Source organism: Triturus cristatus, chromosome 5_1 (assembly GCF_964204655.1).
Source record: "Triturus cristatus chromosome 5_1, aTriCri1.1, whole genome shotgun sequence".
In the NCBI taxonomy this organism is placed as follows: Eukaryota; Metazoa; Chordata; class Amphibia; order Caudata; family Salamandridae; genus Triturus; species Triturus cristatus.
In genome coordinates, this window is record NC_140587.1 from 151,132,613 (window position 1) to 151,159,776 (window position 27,164).

The 27,164-nt window shown below is 45.8% G+C and overlaps 1 protein-coding gene across 1 annotated transcript in view; it reads right to left on the bottom strand.

Annotated features, from left to right (window-relative positions):
• Positions 1–22,417: 22,417 nt before the first annotated feature.
• LOC146830447 (nmrA-like family domain-containing protein 1) overlaps positions 22,418–27,164 on the bottom strand; it is an 84,546-nt gene continuing 79,799 nt past the window's right edge. Inside the window, exon 5 of the mRNA XM_085604685.1 lies at positions 22,418–22,661. Coding sequence (XP_085460811.1) covers positions 22,485–22,661 — 177 coding nt within the window. The 3' untranslated portion in view covers positions 22,418–22,484. The remainder of the gene's footprint in view (positions 22,662–27,164) is intronic.

Sequence of the window (27,164 nt, forward strand, 5' to 3'; positions counted from 1 at the left end):
TATAGGTATGTACAGATTTACTATACTTAACTCTACACCTATGTTCCTTGAAGATATATATATGTAGAGTTTTATATAGTAAAAGTTTACTTACTTATTGAAACTTACTGTTGCATCCACTGCTTATATTACAGAAGGCGAAGTATGAAAGAGGAGGCTTCATTAAGTAAGTACCACAGCGAGCGCCTCAGCCACAGCTGTCCAGGTCAGAGCTATTCACAAGACTCACACAAGAGTCTCATATAGAACTTTGGTGACAGTGACATTCCACAGCATTAGCAAAGGGTGCGGGGACAAACCATTAGTGTCGGGAGGAAAGAGCGGGTGAAACTTAACGAGACTCTCCTCCCCTAATATGGAGGATACCACACATCCCCCTTCTTTACAAACAAAAAGTTCACACAAAGGGAAGGCCAGGGGCAGGGCCCATGGACTAGAACAGGAAAGGTAAGGAAAACAAAGAAAGGTGGAGGGAGACCAAATAATCATGAAAACATGAGAAACATTTGAGAGCAGGAGATCTCCCACATTGCTTAGCAACATAATCCTTGAGGTAACTTGGACGACATATCTTCCTTCCACTTGACCTTGGGTGAATTTTGGTTTTCACAGTATCAGTTGCAGTAGGCGTACTAGCTACACCCGGAGTCTCACTCTCATTGCCCCCGAAGTCTCAATGTTTGTAAAAGAAGCAGTATACTTCACCACCCTTCCTAGGTTCCAAATTCTCCCATCCTGAGTTTTGACTGCATTCCTGAACAACTTTATTATTCTCGTGGGCTCTGTGAACTTGGACCACATTGCTCTACCCGTGGGAGCTTTGATTTTGAGGAGATCACCAACCTTGAAACTCATGTCCTTGACGTGTTCTGTCATACCTTGCTTTTCTATCAGCCATGACTCTCTGTTCCCTATCACTCAAAGAAGTCTTCTTAGAGAGAGCTAGCCACCCTTTGTGCCAATTCATCCACCCTGGCACTAATATAGAGTTGGGTTTCCTAGCTTTCAAAAGGCGTCATGTTGGCAGTTTGGTGGGGAGTTAACCTGTATGCCTCCAGTCGCTTCACAACCTCTTCCCTCCAGCACAACCAACTGGCTCTTGCTAACTGGACACCCTCCTTGATGGTTTTGTTTAGTCTTTCCACTATCCCATTAGCCTCCGGGTGATAGAGAGCACATAATTTGTGTTTTATCCCATTGCACTCCAAGAACTCCGTCATCTCTTTGAAGCAGAATTGGACCCAGTTGTCTGTCGGTTTGGTGCTGGGCAACCCCTCCCTAAGAAACACCTCCAGTAGGAACTTAATGACCGACTTTGTGCTGATCTCTGAGACAAACTTCAACCTGGGCCACCAGGAGTCCAAGTCCACCAGCACCAGTACATACGGTATTCGGTTCTCACCTGCTAACAGGCCAACTATGTCTAGAGTAGGGGGGGCGTGGCCGAGCCGAGGACAGAAATGGCCACCTGGCGTTGAAGCTCCGCCAGCCGACCAACCACTCCTGCAATTAAGCCCTTCTCCTGAGTGATTGAGCGGTGGATGACGGGATCGATATCCCCCGGAAACGAAACAGACTCATTACTGACGTCCCCAAGATGCCACGGAGCCTGTGCGATCAAGATATGGGAGCTGACGCCTGAGACGCAGTAATGCAAGAAAATGGCAGCCTTCAGGATCATCGGGCCGGAGCACAGACGCTGAGAACCTCGGACACAGCTGCTTCCCTGTATCGGGCTTTGCATTGCCGGTGAGTGTTTTGGGTGCCAGTCGGGTGTGTCTCTGCTCCTCCCCCCTGCCTCCCCTCTGGCGCTTCGTTTTTGGATGGGGAGCTGACGCAGGTTGATGGCTTGCCGGGCTGCCGGGACACTCCTGGTCCGCGCTTCCGCCTAAACCCCTGAGACTGAAGTACTGGGTATTTTAGACCCAGCGGTGCAGGGGCACACACCCTATGACTTCTGGGTTCACCCTGTTCCGGACCTACAGAAACACAGAGTCTTCTGGGTGAAGTCAAAGATTCGTTTATTGGCTGCAGACCAATGACAGGTATCCTAGAAGTACAACAGCGTGTATGTTCTCAGGAGACTGCTGAAAATCATAGGAGCGGGCTTCTCCTTAAGTACAAAATATCATGCTCCAGGCACACATTCCTTGGTTTACGATATGGCCATTACAAGTATACATTACAAACGAAAAAGCAGAGTCATGATGACCATCCCACATTCCAGTTCGGCCAGCCCACAATGATTTACACAGTAAGGTTCAGATCCCACATCGGATGTCAATAGACCCCCCAATAAACATGAGCATCTCCTGTTTTGGGAAACAAGTCATAAAGCAGGAACAAGCAGGTGTGGAAGAGATTAGCCGGGGGATTGTATAGAATGAAAGGGTTTTATGACGGGTCAAGCCCTGATGCTAATCACAGGTGGACGGAGGAAGGGGAGCTCGTGAGACCGGTTTGACCTGGGGCAGCAGAGCCAGCTGCCCAGGTCACAGAGAAGTCAGAGGGAAAGCCCATGTACTGTGAGGCCCGTATTTACTCCATTATAGCCTATGTGAGGGCAATGACAAGATGGCCACTGCTTCCAAAATGGAACCCGCGTAGTGAAGCAGAATAACGTGTACACAGTGCATTCATAGCTAGAACGATATATAAAGCACTCGTACATGCCGCATTTACCATTTGCGGTTCGCTAATACCAAGATAGACAGGGGTAGGGCCCTGTTCCCTACGCGGTCCCGAATATTAAAGTACGACAGACCCTCCTTTTGCTCTTACATAGGCAATCACTATACTCATCTTAATCCGAGTCTAGGTCAATGTTCACAAAGTCATGGAGATGTTGCTGTAGCATCATCCTATTACTTAGTTCGTCCCTCGATACAGGTTTCCTTACACATAAGGTAGCACAGAGGCCACATATCGCAGGAGCACACTGTATGCACAGACAGAACAGGAAAAGAATGGCTAAGATCATTCCAATGACCATCAGAACTTTCCAACCCCAGGCAGATATCAATTCCCAGAACCACCCCACCAGTGACCAATCTCCCTTATCCACGTGTATGGATTCAGATATTTTATGGAGTTTGGAGATGGCTTGATACACTGTTGGAGCATTATCTGGTATGAAAATGCAGCAACTGGATTGGATGACCTTGCATACCCCACCGCGGTCTGCAAGAATAACGTCTAGAACCATGCGGTTCTGCAGAGTCATGAGGCGATCCGCTTGGAGCTCAGCTGTCAGATTACTAAGGGCACCAGCCGTTACATTGACAGTGGATTCAACCACACGAGTCAGCTGTCTCAGGTTCCTACTATTGACCATAGGTCCCCAAAACGGCAGGAAACCCAAGAAGAAGTCTCCCGCTTCCTGACCGGCAGTATCCTCCTTACTAATCACACCTCTCACAACTCTGGTTTTGTGATAGTCAGAGGCAGCAGTAAATGTCGGCGGTAGCAAGTTCGCAATATAACATGTGCCCGAGAAATCAGGGGGCAGCCATGTATATGCTCGGTCATTACAGATGAAATATGTGCCCTTGGCAGCCAAAAACGCAGGGGAAAACTGTGACGGGAAAGTGTACGTTTCAGTACAGTCACTCCTTCCCAGTTGAGCTCTAGGATTCTGACCATTACCCTGTAAGCAGAACCGACCCATGTGGGGTACGACCCAGATTGGAGACGAGATTTTTCGCTGTCTTTCACCCAGACTAATACTATACCCCGTCGCGTTCCATCCTACATAAGGTCTCAACTCTTCTTTGGGAATGGATGAGTATGCATCGATATCCCTACTCATATCGGCAACTCCTTTCATCAAAGCCTTATTATTGGTGATAGGTCTGATGGAACGCGGTTGGCGAGGGGAATATGTATCTAGAGCATAGAGAAACATGGTTTGGAATGCCCATGACGATCCATTGTAACTGTACGGCAGCACCAGGTAGGGAATACCCTTGTTAATGGTATGTGGCATTAACCCACACACCCAGCAATTGGTCGTATTCATTACCAGTTGGTGCTGGTGCAAGAGCTGGATAAACGAGTTATTTACAAACTCTGATCGTCTGGTCTGTTCGTGCTCAGGCAAAGGGTGAAAAGAGTGAGAGGAGGCAGTAGAAAGAGGTATAGGCTGTTCAGTGGGTTCAATGGGCTTTTGAGCGGAGAAGAACACAAATCCTACAATAAACATCATGATACTACACAGTGTAAAAAGGCACAAAAAGACAAAACATTTACTTTTTACAATTCTACACATCCTTGCGTTAAAGTTCATTTCCTCAATCTGTCTCTCCATCTTAAAAAACTCCATCCTCTACTCGGGCCGCTCGCGGTGGATGAGTTTCTTCTGCTAAGGAGTACGCCTGTCAGTCCAGGGAAACGCCCTAGACCAACCAGAACCGTTGACCTAGCGTCTTCGGCCTGTACCCCAAAGTCTTGGCACCGCGACCCTGCGGCAGAACCCGGATGGTGGTTCGAAAAACAAAAATCAAGAAAGTCCTTCAGATGGGAGAGCAAAAATGTCAAAAAGGAAATAGTGAGGAAATCTTTATTTGTCCATGGGCCTAGGTCTCAAATTATAGCGGAGACGGCCAGGTGCTGTTTGGTCTTGAAACAAAAGTTCAGGCTCAGTGGTGTCCAGTCGATTTGATGGTGGCACAGCTTCCTGCAGAATATTGTCACTCTCTTGGTCTGAAACTGTGTCTCTTATGCGTGCGTCACTGAATGGTACAAAACGAGGTACAGTGTCTGTCTCAGAGTCGGCGATACCCTCCTTGACCCACTGGTCATATGGCAGAGGCAAGGGGACTACTTTACAGTGGGTACCATGGATCCAGTGCTTCTTCCCTTTCACTCGCACAGCTGATCTTGTCGAAAGAAGAACAAGATGAGGGCCGATCCAGCGAGGCTCGTCGTTGCTCTTGCGCTGGAAATTTCAGACTAGCACCCACGTACCAGGGTTGATAGGGTGTCCAGGAGGTTCAGAAGCTTGGGGAAGAGTATCATGTACCTGTTGGTGCAAAACACGCAGTTTAACAGTCAAATCATACAGGTAATCGAGCAGTACCGGATGCTCTATCTCACTGAACTTCATGGGCCTCGGTACACCCCATACATTGGCCGGACGGCCAAAGACAACCTCGTAAGGGCTAAGTCCCACTCGTGAGTGTATGGTCATTCTGGTGGACAGGAGTGCTAAAGGCAGAGCGTCAGGCCATTTAAGACCGGTGCTCGCCTGGATTTTGGCCAGCTTGAGCTTTAAGGCTCCATTGTAGCGTTCTACTAATCCAGCTGATTGGGGGTGATTTGCAGCATGGAACTTCTGCTTTATCCCTAGCCCCTCACATACGTTCTTCATCACTTTACCCACAAACTCACTTCCATTATCACACCACACCATTCTTGGCATCCCAAACCTAGGGAAAAACTCTTTCACAAGGGCTTTGGCTGTGGATAGGGCAGTGTTATCTTTCAGAGGATAAGCCTCTATCCATTTTGAGAAAGCACAAACAACCACCAGTACATATTTCAGGTTGTTGCATCTTTCCATGTGAATAAAGTCCAGCTGCAAAACTTCAAATGGACATGATGGGGGTGCAAAGTGACCAGCTGGAGTTGGGGTTCCCCTACCAGGGTTGTACTTCAAACATACTATGCAATTCTTGACCACATTCTCTGCACACTTGGGAATCCCAGCATTCTGCCATACTGGAGCCAACAACTTGCATATACCTTTCGTACTGATATGTGCCATTCCATGTGCCATAGTAACCACTGGAAGCACATATGCATCAGGCAACAACCATCGCCTATGTTCTGTCAGATCAACCCAACAACCATTCTCATCCAACTTACCCATACTTTCTCTCCACTTGCTTAACTCTTCCTCTGTGGCTCCAGCTTGAAGCGACTTCACACTCTCTATTGTGTTCTCACACATTCCCACATCATTAACCCATCTTGCGGGGCCTGCAACATACATTCTAGTCTTCACATTCTGTGCTGTTTCTCTCGCGGTCTCATCAGCAAACGCATTCCCACGTCCAACATCATCTGTGACTTTCCTGTGCGCACTGCATTTCATGATCGCAACTTGCAACGGTAGGGTCAGTGACTCAAGGAGATCATTCACCAACTTGCCATTCTGAATTTTAGCTCCATGCGACGTCAGGAACCCACGCTCCTTCCACAGTCACCCAAAATTATGAGCCACGCCAAAGGCGTACTGGCTATCTGTGTATATATTCACTCTCATACCTTCAGACAACACACATGCTCTCGTGAGAGCGATTAATTCTGCTGCTTGGGCCGAATTATGTGGCACTCGTGCAGTTTCCACGACCGTGTGCAAAGTCGTGATAGCATATGCAGCAGTCGTGTCACCATTAGGGAGCTTGAAACATGAACCATCTACCCATAAAGTGCCATCACACTCAGTCAGGGGAGTATCTTTTAGATCTACTCTCCCTTTCGTCTCTTCTTCTGTTCTGAACAGACAGTCATGTTGCTCAATCTCATCTGAGTCTGCTGGAATTGGCAACAATGTAGCTGGATTCAGCATATTGCATCTCTTTATGTGTATGTGATTTGCTAACAGTGTAAGTTCATAACCTGATAATCGCGCACTAGTCAAGTGTTGTGTCTTGGTCCTATTTAATAATGTGTCTACAGCGTGTGGAACCATAACAATCAATGTATTGTCCATTACCAAACCAGCAGATTGTCGGATAGACATCGCTGCAGCAGCTGTCGCTCTCAGACAGCTTGGCAATGCCCTCGCTACAGGGTCCAAGGTTGATGAAAAATATGCGCATGGGCGCGGTCTGTCGCCAAAAGGCTGTGTTAACACTGATAACGCACATCCATCTTTCTCGTGAACATACAATGTAAAAGGCTTACTGTAGTCAGGGGTACCCAACACAGGTGCTGAACATAATGCATTACGCAATTCCACAAAACTTTTCTGGCACTCTTCAGACCATGGGATAGGATTCGGTGTGTCTTTGCATGTTAAGGCTAACAAAGGTTTTGCCAGCAAGGAAAAACTAGGGATCCAATGCCTACAGTATGAAGTGATGCCCAAGAAAGCACGCACTTCTCTCTGTGTTCTTGGCACACTCAACTGTGCAATGGCTTGAATTCTTTCTGGGGTCAGTTTCCTTCCCTCCTTCGATAAGAGATGACCTAAGTAGGTCACTTCTTGTCGACAATATTGCAGCTTAGAGAGAGACACTTTGTGATGGAAAGCGGATAAATTGCGCAACAGTGACAATGTGGCTTCTTTACAAATCTTTTCAGTATCCGCAGCGATCAGTAAATCATCCACGTACTGAATCAGGATAGCGCCACTAGGTAAAACAAGTGCATCAAGCTGCGCTTTCAAAGCTTGACTGTATATTGATGGACTCTCACAGTAGCCCTGGGGAGCGCGTTTGAAGCGGAAGCTTCGGCCTCCCAGACTAAAACCAAAAATGTCCCTGCTCTCTTCTGCAATTGGGATACTAAAGAAGGCATTCTTTAAATCGATCACTGAAAACCATGCAGCAGAGGCTGGAATCATTGTTAACAAGGCAGTTATATCGGGGACAACCGGAAACTGTGGCACAACAATCTTATTAACCTCTCTGAGATCGATCACAAATCTGTAAACAGGTGGCTGTGAAGGATCCGTTCGTTTTAAGACAGGTAAAATCGGACTATTGCAAACGTTGCCTCTTGTCTCTTCTATCACACCCTTATTAATCAAGTCGCTGACAATGTCTAACAATGCTTTCTGCCCTTCATTAGAGATCTTGTACTGGGGAATACGTGGCAGTCTGACATTAGCCTTTAAAGTCACCACATATGGCGGTATCTCCAAGAGGCCCACATCATTGGGACCAGTAGCCCAAAGGGCATCCGGAAGGGACGACAATTTAGATGGCATTGTATTTTTAGACAAATACATTGGGGAAATCACTTTCTTGCCTAATGTAAGTTGTACTCCTGAAGGAGAACAATACAGTGTAGCGTGCAATCTTTTCAACAAATCTAATCCCAGCAAATTCTCACCACAACCTGTTGTCAGAATCAGGGGTGCTTTTAGCTCGCAAGGTCCAACAGAAAGTGACATGGGACTAGAAATCGGGTTCCTAACAGGGGCGCCAGAAAAACCTACTGAAACATTTATATCGCCAGACAAAGGTGCGCCAGGGAGTTTTGAATGCATGATTGAACTCTTTGCAGCACCAGTGTCTAGCAGAAAAGGCTCCGTTACATTTGCTGTAGTCACCTCAACATACGGTCCACTCTGATCCACTGGCACTGAAACAACTCCCTCTCTCTGTCTACGGCTGTCCTAGTAGTCATTACTTTCTGCATCACCGTCCTCTGCATAATAATCATTATTGTAATACTGGGCCGTATTACTAATCGCGTTAGCTTGCTGATCAAAGCTATTGATGGTATTTTGAGGCGGCAGAGGACGCGCATTCTGGGGAGCATTTCCACACCCTCTGCCTCTAGGAGCTTGCTGACCACCCCTACCTCTTGCACCATACATATTGCCGTTACGCTGCACCAATTTAGGGCAACTGTATTTAAAATGACCTTCCTCTTTGCAGTATGAACATTGGTTGGGACCTACAGGGACACGTGGTTGGTAATACCCGTTCATTTGCTGGTTGCTCTGAAACTGTTGGGGTTGGTGATAAACACCTTGGGGTTGCCTATAATTATTCTGACCTCCACGTGGCGGATAGGCCTGCTGTAAAAGGACCTTTGTCTTTAGTTCCTTCGTTTTCTTTTCTGTTCTATCTTTCTCGTCTTTATCTCTATTTTCATAATACTGTGCAGTAGCCAGTATTTGCGCTGAAGAAGAAACAGCCCAAGAACTTTCCGAATCCTTTAACTTTTTACACAGGTCAGGAAGTAAATTCTGCACAAACTTATCCACAAATAACCGTTGGCCACCCTCAGTACTCATATCCTGCCCACTGTGATCAATAAACGTTTCTTCAAACCTAGTAAAGAAGTCTGACACTGTCTCATCTTTCTTCTGCTTGCATGCAGATAACTTGTCCCAATTTACGCGCATCGCAGGCATTATTGTCTTCATATACGTGATGATTCTACCAGGCAGTTCAGCTACTAAAGGTTCTGGTTTCGCACCACCAGTTTGTCTAGCATCAGCAGCAACAATGTTAGCCCATGTGTCCCCTAGTTCTGCATTGTGATCTACATTACGAATTGACCCCCATAGAGGCTGTGGAACAACATTACCAAACAACATGTCTATGTCGGCCAGATTCATAATGCATGACCCTGCCGTCTGTGACAACTCTTTATAATAACCTTCTGGGTTTTTACGGGGATCAGGCAAGGACTGCTTAAACGCTAACACCTCAGAGCGCTTCCATGGAACATGCACCCAAACACGCTGGAAATGCGCTGCCACAGCGGGGTTACCACCGGCAGCTGCAACCGCTTCCTTCCATACCGGGGGAACTTCTCTCATAGGGTATTGTCGCGCTTTTACCTTTTTCCCCATAAGGACATCTTGTTCAAACAATGATTGTTGGCAATCATCATTCCTGAAGGACAATACAACCGCAACTGCTTTATCTACTCCACGGTCCACAATTATACCAGTTCCAAAATCGAACCTTACTCTACACAATTCCTGCGGGTTCGGATTTTTACCACTATCCTCCAATTCTTCACAGAGAATTTCGCACATTTTCACGAACACATATCTCTGTTTCGGGGCATCCCACTGATGGAAAACGTTGACAACTGATTCCACATCATACAGTGAAGGAAAAACAATCCATCTACGCGCCATGTTATCTATCACCTTTTTCTCATCGGGGTTAGGCAATTGGCTACGCAATTGCTTACGCTGTAAACCAGGAGTTGCACCAGATGACTCAAAGAGAGGAGACATTAATGTAGTAACCACATTAGCTAAGCGCTGTCGCGCTGAAGGAGAAGCTGAGGCGAGAACAGGGGGAAAAACAGAGGGAAGAAAAGAGGATGTAGAGACAGGTACTGGAGTGGTGGAAGGAAGAGTGTCAGGGGAGGCAGCTGCTGTATTAGGCAAAGTCGCAGGAAGTGCGGGGGCAGTTGGAAGCACAACCGGCGGCCCTTGAGAGGGCTGCGCTACATGGATAGGAACCGGCTGCAAAGCAGCTGGCGGTTGCGGCAAGGCTTGCAGTATATGCACTGGAGGTGGCATATTTACAAGCTGGGGAGGCGCCGTGGCAGTTTGAGCATACGGGGGTGGCGAACTCAACAAATGTGACATCAGGGGATCTTTCTCCTTTTCTTCTAACTCATTCTGCTTAGAATGTGGTAAAGCTGGGTAACATTTGTCAATCCCTAACTTGCGCTGCCTATGCAATTGCTCACTCATCTGCTCCTCTTCATTGTCTTTAAATTGTACAGCTGCTTGCATCACTGTCATACCTTTCTCTCTCTTATTCTTTTTCGCTAACTTAATTTCCTTTTGTTTGGCTTCCTTTCGCCATAAGCGGAAAGAGTCAAACATCGCCGGCCGGGCTTTCTTCTTAAACAATTTAATTTCCAAATTATCTAAAATATCGGTATCAAAACTACCATTTTGGGGCCATTTTAAAACACCATCTTTCCTGGTGTAGTGGATCCATACTTCGTTATATGCAATGGGGCCTACGCCATGTTTTACATAGAGCTCATAAGTTGGAGTTCCAACCGGAGGAACCGGACATGATTCCTCTAGCTGGAAATATTTTCCACAACCCAAACAGAATAATCTACCAAATAGTCCAGAACCAGGCATCTTTGCTCACTAGTCTAGATCCAAACGTCAAAGGATTATCGATTACGATATTCTCGTGAATACACGAGTCCTCTGGTTTTGGCGTTTGCAAACTCCAAAGTACCAAATTACCAAATCAAACGATCCCGAAGGATACCAAAAACAAATAGGAGACGCTCCACTTATACTTAACTGAATATTGCTGATCGATGGCGTCACCAGAAGACTCTCTCGATTGTTTCGCTCTCTCAGATTCGTCAAGGGTCCAAAACAGGTCGATTAATCAGGGCAGCAGTCCTTCGTAGCCGTCGGGACACAGAGAACCTCGCAGAAAAGACTTTCGGACCACGTCGACATGCAGGGGTCGATGAAGTGGCGGCCTTCCTCCGGAATTTCCACACGAAGCTCCTCACGAACCTCTGGCTTGGACCGGTACCGCTGAAATCGTCCCGAGTTGGGCGCCAAACTGAAGTACTGGGTATTTTAGACCCAGCGGTGCAGGGGCACACACCCTATGACTTCTGGGTTCACCCTGTTCCGGACCTACAGAAACACAGAGTCTTCTGGGTGAAGTCAAAGATTCGTTTATTGGCTGCAGACCAATGACAGGTATCCTAGAAGTACAACAGCGTGTATGTTCTCAGGAGACTGCTGAAAATCATAGGAGCGGGCTTCTCCTTAAGTACAAAATATCATGCTCCAGGCACACATTCCTTGGTTTACGATATGGCCATTACAAGTATACATTACAAACGAAAAAGCAGAGTCATGATGACCATCCCACATTCCAGTTCGGCCAGCCCACAATGATTTACACAGTAAGGTTCAGATCCCACATCGGATGTCAATAGACCCCCCAATAAACATGAGCATCTCCTGTTTTGGGAAACAAGTCATAAAGCAGGAACAAGCAGGTGTGGAAGAGATTAGCCGGGGGATTGTATAGAATGAAAGGGTTTTATGACGGGTCAAGCCCTGATGCTAATCACAGGTGGACGGAGGAAGGGGAGCTCGTGAGACCGGTTTGACCTGGGGCAGCAGAGCCAGCTGCCCAGGTCACAGAGAAGTCAGAGGGAAAGCCCATGTACTGTGAGGCCCGTATTTACTCCATTATAGCCTATGTGAGGGCAATGACAAGATGGCCACTGCTTCCAAAATGGAACCCGCGTAGTGAAGCAGAATAACGTGTACACAGTGCATTCATAGCTAGAACGATATATAAAGCACTCGTACATGCCGCATTTACCATTTGCGGTTCGCTAATACCAAGATAGACAGGGGTAGGGCCCTGTTCCCTACGCGGTCCCGAATATTAAAGTACGACAAGACCCATCCTAATATTGGGGAGGCGGATGCGGGGTGTGTTACGGCAGCTCAGTGGTCATGTTTGGGGTGAAGCCTGAGACCGCCCATTGCCCCGGTGCCTAATTCCTCTCCCGAGCTGCCCCCCCAAAAAATAGCGGCAAGTCAGCTCTACCGGCGCATGATTTTAAGCGGCACTCGGCTTTTACTGCCGCCTGGTCTGCAACCTTGCATTGCCTGAGCTGCAGTTTCCCCATTGGATACCCACACCCTGCATTAGTTTAGCAGCACCCTGATACCGTCCGAGGTTCCCGGTGCCCAATTCACCTCTCGAGTTGCCCCCCTGCAAAATGGCGGCATGTTGGATCAACCAGGGCCTTATTTAAATGACACGCAGACTGGGCTGCCGTCTGGTCCTCCCCCCGCGTTGCCCAAGTTGCAGTTTCATCACTGGACGCCGGCACACTACATTAGTCCAGCAGCAGATAACCTCAGGTCCCCTGACAACCTACCTCGCCATGGCGTGGTCTCCCGCGCTTCATGGACAGTTCCCTCTTTGCTTCTGTTGGATTCTACATTTGGTACTGGGCGATGTGGAGGATTGACTTGGAGCGCAGGGGGTGCTGTTTTGAGGACTGCAGTGGCCTGTGGACCCCGTGTGGCTGCGGAGTCTGAGTGTTGCGATCATACCTGGGCCTTGGGTGGCGCTCCCTGCAGTGTTTTTGGGCGTCTCTGATCTAACTTCCGCCAGATATCCAGCGGCCTGGGCCACAAAGACCCAAAACAAATAACACTCCGGTTTGAAAAGCTGGTGGAACAAACCGCGGGGGAGGGGCCGGACATGGCAGAATGAAGTTCGAGCCTAGATCGAGGCTTGGCCTCTGCGGCCCCCAGCAGAGTTGCTGCAGGAGATGAGAGCTGGCTTTAAGGCGCTGGACAGTCGTTTTGACTCCCTCGCTAAGACTCTTGAATCTATGGGCACTAAGATCCAGGCGCATGACAGGCGTCTGGATGTGGTGGAGGCCTGGATCTTTGATACTGAAGATGGGACTGCGCAATCGACTAAGAGGTTAGATAGAATGGAACACATATTCATAAAGAACGAGGATCTTGAAGCACGCAGTTGGCGCAACAATGTCCGTATCCTTGGGTTTCCGGAATCCACTGCCACTGGTCGCCTGGACACTTTTGTGGAAACGCTGCTGGCGGATCAATTCGGGAGAGACTCCTTCACACCTGGATTTGTGGTGGAGCGGGCTCATCGTACTTTAGGTCCGAGGCCTAACCCAGGCCTTCCCCCCTGACCTCTTATTGCCCGCATCATGAACTTCCGGGATCGGGATACTGCCCTTCGATTCACAAGGGAGCGCGGAGAAACCATCGACAGGGATGTAAAATTGCTCTATATCCTGACTTCACGGTTTTGGTGCAGGAAGCCAGACGCAAGTTTACCGGGGTGAAGGCCACGCTGCGTAATCTTGGCCTCAAATATGGCATGATGTATCCTGCACGTCTGAGAGTGGAGGTTGGAGAACGATCACGTTTTTTTGAGAACCCTACAGAGGTCCAGGAATTCTGTCGCACCTATAAACGTAATAATGAACAGCTACAAGATGACAGGGGTGGATCATCCCCTCCTCCCAGTGGTTCTGTTGCCAGCCTAGAACTTTTTTCAGGTTCCGGGATTGGGTGACTTTGGTGTACCGATATCCTTGAGTGTTCTTAAATTGAGTTGGGATTATATCATGTTGCAGTTTCAGATAAACATCAGTTGGTCGACTGACGTGGCGTTGCCACCCACTTTGGTGGAAACCTTGGGAATATTGTTGTTGGGTTGGATGTACCCTTATGTCGTAGCATTGTATCATTGTACAAATATTGGGTACTTTGTTTTTTGGTTACAGATTGGGGTATGCCTTACTTTTATTGCAGCAGGGCTGGGTGGTGGGTAAGGGGTGTGGGTATGTTACATTGTTTTCATTATTGATTGTCATTATTCTCGCTTAGGTCCTTTGCTTTATTATTGAATCAAAACGCGTTAGCGTCCTTTCGGTTTACAAATGGCTCAGCCAGGTTTGATTAAGGGTCCCTCCAATTTATCCATGTTGTCTTGGAATGTTCATGGCTTAAATAACAACCGTAAAAGGCAGCAGGTGGTGCATTAATTGCTTAGACATAACATAGATGATGCCTTTCTACAAGAAACGCATTTACCGACTTAGGACACTGCTCGTTTTGCTTCAAACTGGGGGGCACACAGGTACTTTGCTAATTTTAGCAACTATGCGAGAGGAACCGCAATTCCCATACACAAGAGGATGTAATGTAATGTAATGTAAGGTGCACTTGTATAGCGCGGCTGTCACCCCAAGGGTATCCTGGCGCTTATATTACCAATCAGCGGATATCAGAACTGAGATAGGCGAAAGTCTAGTCTCTAGGGAACAGTCTGGTTTTTAATTCCTTCCTGAAGCGTGACAGGGTGTTCAGTTGTCTAAGCTCCGGAGGTAGTGCATTCCAAAGTCTGGATGCTGTGAAACTGAAAGATCTGCCCACCATTCGAGCTTTATTGACATGGGGAACACAGACCAAATTTGCAGAAGAAGAGCGCAGGGATCTAACAGGAGAGTACCATACAAACTTCCTTTGTAGTACTTTAGGCCCAATGTTGTGTAATGCCCTGTAGACAACACAGACTGCCTTAAATTGAACTCTTTGCACAATGGGCAGCCAATGTAGGTCCTTTAGGGCCAAAGAGGCAGAGGCTCCATATGGCCGATTAAATGCCAACTTAGCTGCCATAGTCTGTACTCTTTGTAATTTCTTTGTCAAAGAGGCTGGGGCACCCAAAAGGAGTGCATTACAATAATCTATTCTGCTTAGAACAATGCTCCGTACCACTTGAGGTCTAAAAAGAGTGGGTAAAAACGGGAGCTCGAAGCAGAAATAGACAGATATTCACTGTTTTACTTACCTGAGAATCCAGTTGTAAGTTGCTATCCAGCAACACTCCTAAATTGCGCACTGTATTAGCGGGCACTAAGGAATTGTTAGCCGAATCTGGCCAAAAATCTGCTGGAAGAGGACGCTGAATTTTACCTGCGGTATTGCACAGGACTTCAGTTTTTTCCCCATTAAATTGTAGAGAATACTCTTTCAGCCATTCTGCCGTTCTGTGCATACAATTGTGGAATTTTTCCAAAGACACTGCATTGTTGCCGTAAACAGCGAAGACAAGCTGAGTATCATCCGCATAGTTATTGACATCAATGCCGAATGATTTTATTAAAACAATGAGAGGGCGAAGATATAGATTAAACAAAATTGGGCTGATGGCCGAGCCCTGTGGGACCCCCTGTTTAACATCTCTGTTCTGGGAGATGAATGGCGACATAGTCACTGCCTGCTGCCTATTAGAAAGATAAGAGTGCAGCCAGTCTCACGCCCAGCCTACAACGGCCAATTCCTCCAATCTCTTAATCAGGATCCGATGGTTAACCGTGTCGAACGCGGCCGACATGTCAAGCAGCTTTAAGAAGGCTGCTTGACCACTGTCAGCCCGCATTGTCAGGTCATCCAAGACTGCTACCAGGGCAGTCTCGGTGCCATGTGCAGGGCGAAACCCAAATTGGACTTCGTCCAGCAGTTCATTGTCCTCAACGTATTTTGAAAGAAATTTAGTCACCACCCTCTCCAGAATCTTAATTGGATAGGGTAGCAAGGAAATGGGTCTGTAATTAGAGGGACACTGGGGATCCAGTGTAGCCTTTTTTAGTAGTGGAGAGACAACTGCCTTTTTCCAGCAGTCCGGGACTACAGCGTTAGTTAGAGATTGACAGCAAATATGGTATAAATGCAGAAAGAGTTCACCACCAAACAATTTCCAATACTTGTGTGGGAGTGGGTCCATGGGGGAGCCTGAGGAAATGCCAGCAGCACTTGCATTAAATTCCTCTTGTGAGGGATTCTGGAAATGATCCAGAACTGTCATGTGGTCCCTGTCAATTATGCCACACTTTATTAAAGTAGCATCGCCAGTATGCTTGTGTGCATCATCATCCACAGAGGATTTGAGTCCGATTGAAATTTTATTAATTTTTTCCTCAAAGAAAATTGACAAATCATCACATAGTTCTTGTGATGCCGGGATTTTAGATTTAGCACAGTCTGGGTTGGACAGGCCTCTTACTAAGCTAAATAGAGTTTGAGTTTTATTAGCTGAGTGTAAGATAGTCTCCTCAAGATATTTAGCCTATCGACTCTTTATAAATATAGAGCAAATCTTTTTGAACCGTTTTGTCTATCTCTAAATAATTCCTCCTCCATTTCCTTTCTGCTTGTTTACAGCTAGTCTTCATCCGCCTCAGCTCTTCATTGTACCATGGAGCAGAAGGCTTTTTGCGACTTTTGGCTTTCCTCAAAGGTGCTAGCTGATCTAGCGAGTTGGTAATTTGATGGCATAGATTCAGGTAATTCACTTCCACTGAATCATGCAGGACATAACTGTCATCAACAAGCAGGGGGAGGTCCATTGATTTTGATATTTTAGGACACACTACTAATTCGAGTAGCAGACCTATAGACATCTTGTTGTTGGCAGTTAACTACTTTCAAGGAAAAGAGAACCAAACAATGGTCTGTCCAGCATTGTGGAAGTATTTCCTTTACAACTGTAATATTTTCATCAGCAAAAACAAAATCAAGCACATAGCCTTTCTGATGAGTAGGGTGTAATACCAACTGTTGAAGATTAACGTTCTTACACCCCTGGCAAAGCTCTTTAAAAGCTGTCTCAAGAGTACCATTCTCCCAGAGATTCAAATCTCCGAGGATCAGTAACTTAGAATGAGAGTGCGATAAATTGTATATATCGCATCAATCAGTTCTTGATAAACATGAACAGCTCCACCTGGTAGTCTATAGCAAAGTAGGCCAGTACATAAAACACCACTAGTGTCTTTAAGTGAGAACCCCAATGATTCAATCCCCGGGATGTCCTCTACACAGAGTGGAGTGATATTCCAGATGTCTTTATGGATAAATACTACTCCTCCCCCTCTCCCATCCCGCCTCGGTTTATGGCAGATTTTATAACCTGGAGGACAGGCTAAGCCAAGCTCAACTTCTCTGTCTACTCATGTCCAAGTTTCTGTAAGAAACAGGACATCGAGGTTATAATCATCCAAAAAATAAAGATCTCCAGATAATGTTTAGCCAAGGATCTGGTATTAATCAATCCACAGTTAAGAGTCCCTGATGTTACCTTCTTAAGGAGGTTCTTACCAGATTCAGTGCCACTTTCATTAATCATGATCCTATCCCTCCGAGTATCAAGCCGAACAAGCTTGTCTCTGGAATAACCCAGACGAGGGGCAATGGAGGCAGCATGGCTGGTGCTGTGTGCGTCCAGAGCGCGGACGGGCGCAGACGAGCTTGCCTTTGGCCTTCACTTTTCAACTAGTTGTTAGTGACATGGAGGGCAGGTATACTATTGTCACGGGGTCCATGATGGGACATAGGATCACATTACTATGTGTTTATGCGCCTAACACTGATTCCCCAGAATATTTCCATGGACTGTATGCGCAACTTTCCAAGTTGGAACCTACTCGGATTATTATGGGGGGGGATCTCAATCTTCTACTTAATCCTGATTTGGACAGTACTGCAGCAGCATCAGATAAGAAGCCAAGAGCGCAGCGCGCACTGTTAGAGATATGTGACCAATTCTCTCTGATTGACATCTGGCGTAGGCGTAACCCCACTATTAAATTCACACATTATTCAGGTCAACACAACACATGGACCAGGATTGATTTCTGGCTCCTATCCCCGAAGTGTCCTCGTGGTATCAGACACTGATTACGCTTCCTAGAATCTACTCTGATAATTCCCCGATCCTTCTTCGCCTCCGGGTTCCGCGTCTGGAGGGATACGAGAGGCAGTGGCGCTTCCCTGGTCGGGCCCTCCTTGGCGATCTTTTTTGCCACGAAATCGGCGAAGCAATAGAGGACTATTTCGCTCTCAACACTGGGTCGGTGGACACCTGGGCAACGCTGTGGGAGGCATTTAAGGCCTATATCCGTGGCGTCTGCATCTCTAAACATGGGGGGGGGGTTTCTAAAATCTCTGCGCACAACTCTAGCCAAATTGGAGGATGATTTAGTAGCACTCGACAACGAGGCTCAAGCTCCCTCGGTATCACCCTCGCAGGTACTGAGGCTGGCCCTCCTCGCAGAATACAGGGAAGCAGCGGATCGCAAGATCCTTTTTTTAGGCAAATATCAAGCGGCCCGTTGCTGCGGAGAAGGGGACCGCCCCGGCCGTACACTGGCGCAAACGCTTTGACCACCCTATAGCAAGGCCTGTATTGCCGAGATTCGGGATACGGGACCTTGCTCACAATCCCCACTGATATTCGGGATGAATTCCAGTCGTACTACAATACATTAAACACATCTAGGCTGGGCCGAGACCCAACTGAGCAGGAAGCATATCTTTCTGAAGTGGCCATGGTATACCTTGAAAGGGATATGCATGAATTCATGGCGGAACCTATAACCGAGACCGAGGTACGTGGAGCAATAAAAGTGCTACAGGGCTCCTCCGCCCCTGGCCTTGACGGATTTACTGGGGAGTTCTATAAAGCCTTCTCTGACCTACTGGCGCCGAAGTTGATTGAAGTGTATGCCGAGGCCCTGGAACGACAGACTCTACCACCCACACTGAGTGAAGCGTTTATCATTCTCCTGCCAAAGCCCGGTAAAGACCCCACCCTCTGCGGGTCCTATCGTCCGCTTTTGCTATTGAATGTTGACTACAAAATCCTCGCTAAAATTGTCGCCAATAGACTTTCCCAATTAACAGAATACATCATCTCTCCAGCACAATCAGGATTTGCTCCCCATTTGTTCTGTTTGCAGTGCTCCATAGAATAAGTCCTGAGATACCGGCAGCGGCAATATTACTAGACAGAGCTGGAGCAGGTGCATTACTATCAGGGGCCGCACAGCGCTCCGTTAGAACTGTCAGTGTCGAGGCACTTCGTCTCTGAGGGAGAAAGAGTGAAGCAAACCCAGTGTTGATGGGGGCGAGACAGAGCGGAATGCGAGAGTGACAGATTGTCCATAAGCGCTATACCGCAGGAGTGTTACAGACAACCTGTGATGACTGATGGACAGTGGAAGGAGGGACAGTATGTGACAGGACAGAGAACATCGATGAACATATCAAAAGTGTGAGGATGAGGGCTAGAGAGACAGTGATTAATGAAGGCCAGTGGGAGAAGAAGGGGCAGAGACTTCGGATGATTTGAGGGGCAGTGGGAGAGGAAGGGACAGAGTCGGCAATGCATGGAGGGGAAGTAGGGAAAGACAGGACAAAATGTAAATAAAAATAAAAATCGCCCAGGTAGGGGGGGGGGGGGGGGGGAGCGGGGATCGAACTCCCAAATCTCAAAAGGACGAACGGTACGTTCAAACCTCTGAGCTATTGTCGGACCCATTGACTGTAAAGCAACAAGCCCGCGAATGATGCGCGCGAGATGCGGGAGCTGCTGGTGTGTGCGCGCGGTTACGAGCAGCAGCATAGGTTTCCAATTATCGCGCCCGTGTCTGGGCATGATATTTGGAAACATATGCTGCTGCAGCGCGTAACAGACACCAATAGGCCATGGGCGGAGCAATGCGCCCGCCTTTGGCCAACTGCGTGCTGTCTTTATTGAAAAGATGCACGCAAAAGCCAATAGCATGGCCAAAAAGGAAAAGCACACGCACGAGCATGTGCAATTCATAGGTCAGTTTCCAAACCCCCTACAAGAGGTCTCTCACTGCGCGAGCAGTCCTGCACACTGCAACGCTAGGCGCGAGACCTAAAAACGAGTTCCCTATAGCTACGCACAAGATGGATAAGCGAAAGCATTGAATAAGACGCAAGCAAAATGAGTGATAATTAAGCCTACCAATGGTAAACAATGGGCGGGCAAAAATGGGAAAAGTTTTTTTTTTTTGCCCCCCTCCTTTAACTTTTTTCCTGTTGGCAGATCTTCACAAAATGTGGCATGCCAAACGGGTTGTCTGACAGAATATCAATTGAAAAAAATGGTGTGGACGGAATATCGTGTCAAAAAAACTGAGGACCAAAATATCGAGTAGGCATGTTCCGATTTACTATTCTTAACTCACATCTATGTATCTTGATAATATTCATAATTCCTACATAACTTGACAATATATATTATCAAGCTACATAGATGTGGAGTTAAGTATAGTAAAATGTTGCTTACCCATAGAAACTTCCTGTCACAATAATTTAGTCATCGATATTCTGTACACAATATTTTGGCCACATTATATTTTTCCTTTGATATTTTGTCCAAACACCTGTCGAATTTAACAGATACAGTTAGTGGCTGGGCAAGTTTCGAGCAAATCTGTCCATGTGGTCAAAAGTTACAAGCAAATCAAAAAATGGCTTTTTATTGGAAAGTGTGCCTGAACCAAAACTACACAGTGGCGACAACCATGGTAGATAGAGAGACACATTTTCTTTTTTATGTTTCTTTATCCCAAATTCTATGTCACCTTAATATATAAATATGACTGAGTCTATAATACCTACACTGTAGATATGGTTATTACAGCAGTTTAACTAATGAATGTCCTTTTGCTGCAGTCAGTTGTGGGGAGATTGTTTGCCAGCTGTTTTCTTTGGTATTAAACATGCAACACTCTTGGAAGCTGTTGAAGGTTGGGTAGAAATATCACAAAAAAAGGTGAAGGTGCTGATAGAAATGGCAGTCAGCTAGAAAGGGAGAAGTACAAAGACAACGTTTTTCTTTTTTTAAAGAATAGCTCTGAATGTTTATCATTGTTCTCAGTAGGTCTCACCATATGCGTGTATCTCATTTAAAAAGGCCCAAGTGCATTGGGTAGACATGGGCAAGTGTAGATGCCCGCTGTTAAAAATGGCATGGCCGATGAGCTTAAGATGACTATGGAGTTGCCTTATTCAGGCAGTAGAAATAAAAATCAGCCTGTTACTGAGAGCAAAGTTGAAATGAGGTAAACCAGCCAATTTGAGACTGTACTCATTAGTTTAAGAACATAAGAGAATGGAATGGGCGTAAGAAAACATACCACGCCACAGTCAGCCAGCGGTATGAAGGGAGCACAGGACACTACACAGCAAATCTCTGAAAATTAGAATGCATTAAGAATAACATTTCATTGTAATGATGGTGGAAGGCACAAGCATGAAATGAGCATAGGATATCACACGCCATTATATGGGGAGGTAAAGGGATACAATGAACATGCCACATCATAGTCAAGGAAATTAATGAGTAGATGCATCACATTCCAGGACCAGGAATTAAGAGAATATCATTCTCTGTATCACTATTGATAAAAGTATAGAATAAGCATAGAATGCCAAACACCATTCCCTTTGACATTTAAGGAATGGAAAGAGCACAGAATGTCATCTATGAAGCAATAGAGTCCACTAAAGACTCTGGGAGACAGAGGAATGGAATGATCAAAGAAAATTACAAACCGTTTATCATGAAGGAAGATAAATAAAATGAGCGAAGAACATCACAAACCATGCCTCTGGAAGGCCGAATAATGGAATGATCTAAAAACATCACACACCATGCATAAGGAAGGCAGAGAATGAGCTAAGAACATCACAAGCCATGCCTTTGGAAGGCAAAGGAATGGAATGATCTAAGAACATTACACACCGTTATCAGGTAGGCAGATAAATGGAACGAGCCAAGAACATCACATACCATGCATTAGGAAGTCAGAGGAATGTAAGAGCATCACACAGCATGCGCCAGGAAGGGAATGGAATGGAATGAGCTACAATCATCACACATCATGCCCAAGCAGATAGAGGAACTGAACAAGTTTAGGACATCTCACACCATGCCCTCTGAAATCTGAGGGATAGACTATCCTAAGCACATTGCATACCATGCCCCAGAAAGGAAGAAGAACTAAATGAGTTAGGGGCGCACCTTAAGAAGGCAGGTATATGGAAGGAGCTAAAGTCAGTAGAAGCCATGTCCCATCTGAAGAAGTGTAGTTCTTCACTCAACATGCCCCAGAAAAGCAGAATTTAATGAAAATTAGATATCACAGTCCACAGCCCTGCAATTGATTTTGAATTATGGGGAATACAATATGCGTAGGACAACTAGGACATCTAGAAAGATGAAAGAATGGGGTGAGCACCAGGAAGGCAGAGGATGGACTGAACAAAAGATAAGACGAAAAGCAAAATAATGAGATGACAAAATATACTTTCTTGCAAAACAAGTAATCAGCTACAAAAATCTTTATTACTACCTGACCCCAATCCAAAATAACAAAAACAACATTCCTTCCAATTAACATTTCAAGGCCTCTTTGTTGTCGGAGAGGAACTGGTGAAAGGTCTTGACATTTGGGTTGAGCTGGTGTGTTAGTTCGATGTTGCGGTCTATCTTTGTTTGGTAGAAACGGAACATGTCAGCAAGTTCCTTGGCCCCAGGGAATCCCAGCTTCTCATAACTTTCAGGAGAAATCTAGTAAAAGATAGCAGATGGCAAAAACATAGATTTAGTCAAATATTTTGTTGCAATAGCCAGGGCAGTTTCTTAAAAGGCGTTTATATCATCAAAATAAGACCATAGCGAAAGACTGCAAGAGTTCAACTGGTGTCATTCTCTGCAATGGCTCATGACGTGTATGTATTTAGGGAGACTAACTGCCTGGTTTCTCAAAGTGGCCATTCCAGAAGGCAAAGCAACTTGACTATATTTTTATCGTTGTGCCCAAAGAGCTTGGATAGGTAATTCCCAGGGCTGGTAGATATGAGGGATGTTTCACCGGCCAGGGAACTTTCTACATACATTCCTACCACCCGCTGTATGGAAACTCACGCTCAACATTCTTCACACAAATATGAGGGTAGGACACTGTGTAGTAGCAGAGGCCAAGCCAAGGGAGGGGAAACTCAAGGTAAGTGTAGTGTCCTGTCCCCTTGTGACAGTGGGAGGGAGGATGGCCCTTTTTGTTCAACAGTGGGGTTCAATATCAAAAGATCTGTGGGTATTACAGACCGAATTCCGAATTCTATGCAACCCCAACACAGACCAGGAGGCCTTTGCCAATACATTTTTTCCAGGAAGGTTGGAATCTGGTCACCGCAGAGGAGGAAGAGATGTTGCAAAAGAGGGTTATAGCACCATGTCGTTTACACCCCCAGGGTTTTCTGAGCAAAATCTTTCTAGTGCAGAAGAACAACAAAAAAAAATCATCCAATAATACATTTGAGGGAGCCCAACCAATTCATTCTGTACCGCCATTTCAAAATAGAGCAAATCATATGCCTGAGGAGCATCCTCCTTTAGGGAGGACCGGATGGTGTGTCTGGATTTAAAAGATACCTACCTGACAGTACCAATCTGTCCAGAGCATAGACAGTACCTGCAGTTTCTGTGGCAAAGACATGTTCAGATTGAAGCCCCTTCCAATCGGTCTATCCTTCTGCTCCTTAGTGCTGCACAAAAGTGATGAGGCCTCTGGGGGAAACCCCCCTCAAAGCACAGGACCAGAGGATAGTGGAGTGCCTGGGACATGAGAGAGGGAGGTTGGTGAATCAAGATCAGGGGGCCTCAGAGTTGATTCAGATATAGGGTTTCATTATCAATGTGGAAAAAATGAAGCTGGTGCCCTCAGGAAGGGTGGAATTCTTGGAGTTTTTGGTGGATTCCGAAAAGATTTTTTAGCTGTCATAAGCAAAGGTAAAAGGTATAAAGAAGGAGTCGAGGGTGATGTGCTGACATCAGACATCCCTCTGTCAATTGGCAAGGCTGGTGGGCCAGCTCTGGTCCGCAATTCAGGCTATTTTTCTAGGACCCTTTTATTACGGGGCTCTCAAGCGCATGAAGATAATACACCTTCAGATTGGTCTAAAACATTCACAAACAGTCCCTGTAGACCCTGAGTCAAAAGAGGAGATAAGTTGGTGGCTATTCCATTTAGATGCATGGGATGGACAACCCATCGTCCCTACGTCCGCAAATCATGCCTTAGAATCAGATGCAAGTCTTGGGGACTGAGTTGCAAAATGTGGCAGCTACTCGACTGGAGGAGGATGGTCCAGGAAGCATTTCTTAATGCACAAAAACGTTTTAGAACTTCTTAAGCCTTCTTTGCAGTCCAGAACTTTGCAAAAATCAGGGTCAAATGTATGATGCTCCTCTGCATGCACAACATTACGGCAGTCAGGTACATAGACTGGGAAGTAAAAGGTTAAGGCTACTGGTAGGTATAGGTAGGTTCCTTTGGTAATTTTGATTACAGATGAAAATATCCATGGTGGCAGAATAAATTCCGGGACCGACAATGCAGTAGTGAAGAAGTATTCAAGGACCACATATGAAAGTAGTGAGTGGTGTCGTGTTCTTCAAGCATTGCAGGCTCTCAACTAGACACGGGATCCTTTCAGAGTAGACCTCTGTGTCATGCTTGACAGTTGTACTAGAAGAGTTTACAACCAGAGATTGGATCCCGAAGCTCTAGCAACAGATGTTTTTCTTCACAATGGATCCAGTGGAAATCTTTATGCTTTTCCAAGATGTGTTCCCAAGATCTGCAGAGTTTCCGAAAGTCACATTGGCAACTCCTTTGTAGATGGTGCAGCATCGGTTCTCCTCAGAAGTGGCAGTATATTGTCAAATTCTTACTCCAACCATTCCTCAGGTGTTATGGGACCCACATGGGCAGTTTCACAACATGCTTTTAGAGGGCTGCCTCCCTCTGGTGGCATGGAGCCTTTCAGAGTGCTCACAGGCATGCCACACCTTTTGGAATCAGCTACTACTTATATCAGAGCACCCTGGGTTAAAGGTACAAAAATGGTCTAAAAGTCAGAATAGGACACCAGGAGTTGCTGGTGTGTGGAAAAGGGTATTGATCCCATTTTCTCTCAAGTCACAAGTGTTCTAACTTTTCTCGCTCACTTCGAAGTGGGACAGAAGGCTAATAGATCTATGAATGCTTATAGACCAGCTATATCAGCAGGAAATCAGAAAGTTGAAGGTAAACTGGTTGGGAAGCACCTGCTGGTTTGTTTAAGGGTACAGGTATACACATACATCGAAGCATAGGTATTCCACTTTATTGGATGTAGACATGGTTCTACGACTTATACTATCATAGGAGGACAATAACAGGTTGTACTCTTGTCAGCAAAATTGGTAAGGTTGTTATGTTTGGTCTCTTTTTGAAAACTAGAAGATGCTAGAAAAGGGGTGTGTGAATCACATAATTTGCTTTCGCGTAGTAAAGCAAAATAACGTGCTCTTACCAAAAATGCAAATCTGTCATTTCATGCTATATTTAAGCACAAAATGCATCCTCCTGTCAATTTTTGGCATGAGGATGTTTAAACAAGGGAACTGGGAATATCGGCTCGCATTTTGTTATTCCTATGCATGTGCGGTAATTTTGTTACTGCAAATTACAGCACATTGAACCATTCATGGTAAATACAATCCCTCTCTTGCCCTTTGATTTATTGGCTGAAACTTTACTTTCAAATACCCAAATGGATCCAAGATTACCACGCGGTCCTGCAAAGAGCGAAGCATATGAATTAATAACTATCTTCCTTCGAAGTATTGGTCACCTTTGAGTCCACATTATGGCTTCCACTGCTGCTTGAAACTTCTGGCATGCTTCGTTCCTTTTGCATTCAGCTGCCCTACCGGTCTATTGTCTACAAAAAATTATTTTTACTTGTTAACGCACGAGCCTGTTGTCTCCCCACCAGTTCTGACATTTGGCATATGTTCAATCTAATGCTACATTTCCATCACCATCATTGGATAGTTTATATTTATCTATCAGTGTCCCATCTCAAATTGTCCGCACCTGTATGCAATGCATGCCCTGTAGGAGTCAGTCAGGGGCCACCAGCTAATGGAAGAATAAAAGTGCCAGAAACTCTTCTCGGTTTTGGTAAGAAAACAGATCAGGGGAGAGTAAGTGGTCACAGACTGTGCAGTTATGCATGTGGGCCACAACAAGGAAACAGTGTAGTGTTTGGCTCCTCCGTGTCTCAGATTCACACCCTTTTCTTCGGTTGAATTTGTTTTTTATTTTAACAGTGAGTGTCACAACCTCACCTGATTTGAAGTTTTATATCTATTGTTTTAGGCTGGTGCTATGCCTCCCTTTATGCCTGCCACAATCTTTAGGCATTATTTTTTTTTTTTTGCCTACAGGGCTTCGGGTGATGAGCCTGTGCTGTGTGCACCAGCAGTGAAAAAATGCTTCATCTCTAATACTGTCTGCAGCTGAACATCTGGGCAAATCTGAAACTATTGAGGACTGCATGTCAACCTAGTTAGCTGTGACTTGTAAATTCGGCAGTTGGCATGAAAAAAATAATTTGTGATCAGGTTACCATGCATACTAATGACTCAAATTTGCAAGGGAGACTTTGGGTGAGTGGGGATAATTCACTCAAGGACATTGTAGCCTTGATAAAAAATAAAAAACAAATAAAGGAGTGAGCTGTCCAAAAGATGCGCAAAAGCAGCTCATTCCTCTACCACTACTAAGGTTGAGTCTTAAGAGAGTACTTTGGTATGTAAGGGTTTGAAAGCACACAAATCTAAAACTACAGGGGTAGAGGGGGGTTGGAGAACAAAAAGAAATTTGGTACTGGATGGTAAGGGAAAGATTTGGCTTGTTATAGGTGTGGCAGCAAAGATCACGTAGCCAGGAATAAGACTTGCCCTTCGTTAAGGGTGAGGCCTGCAGGAAGAAAAACAAAGGTGTGCAATGTGTTAAACTGCTTGGCAATAGATTGGATTCAGAACAATCTGATGAGTGTCAAGAAGAAGAAGTAGGTGTCATGTGTAATATGTCCTGTTCTAAATTTGTGTGGTTTAGCGAAGAGCAAACCGATGTGGGACATAAACATTGGTAGAGTTTAGATAAGTATTACTGCAGACTCTAGGTCACCATTTACCATTGTTAACAAAACAGTGTGGGAAGGTGAATTTAAAAATGTG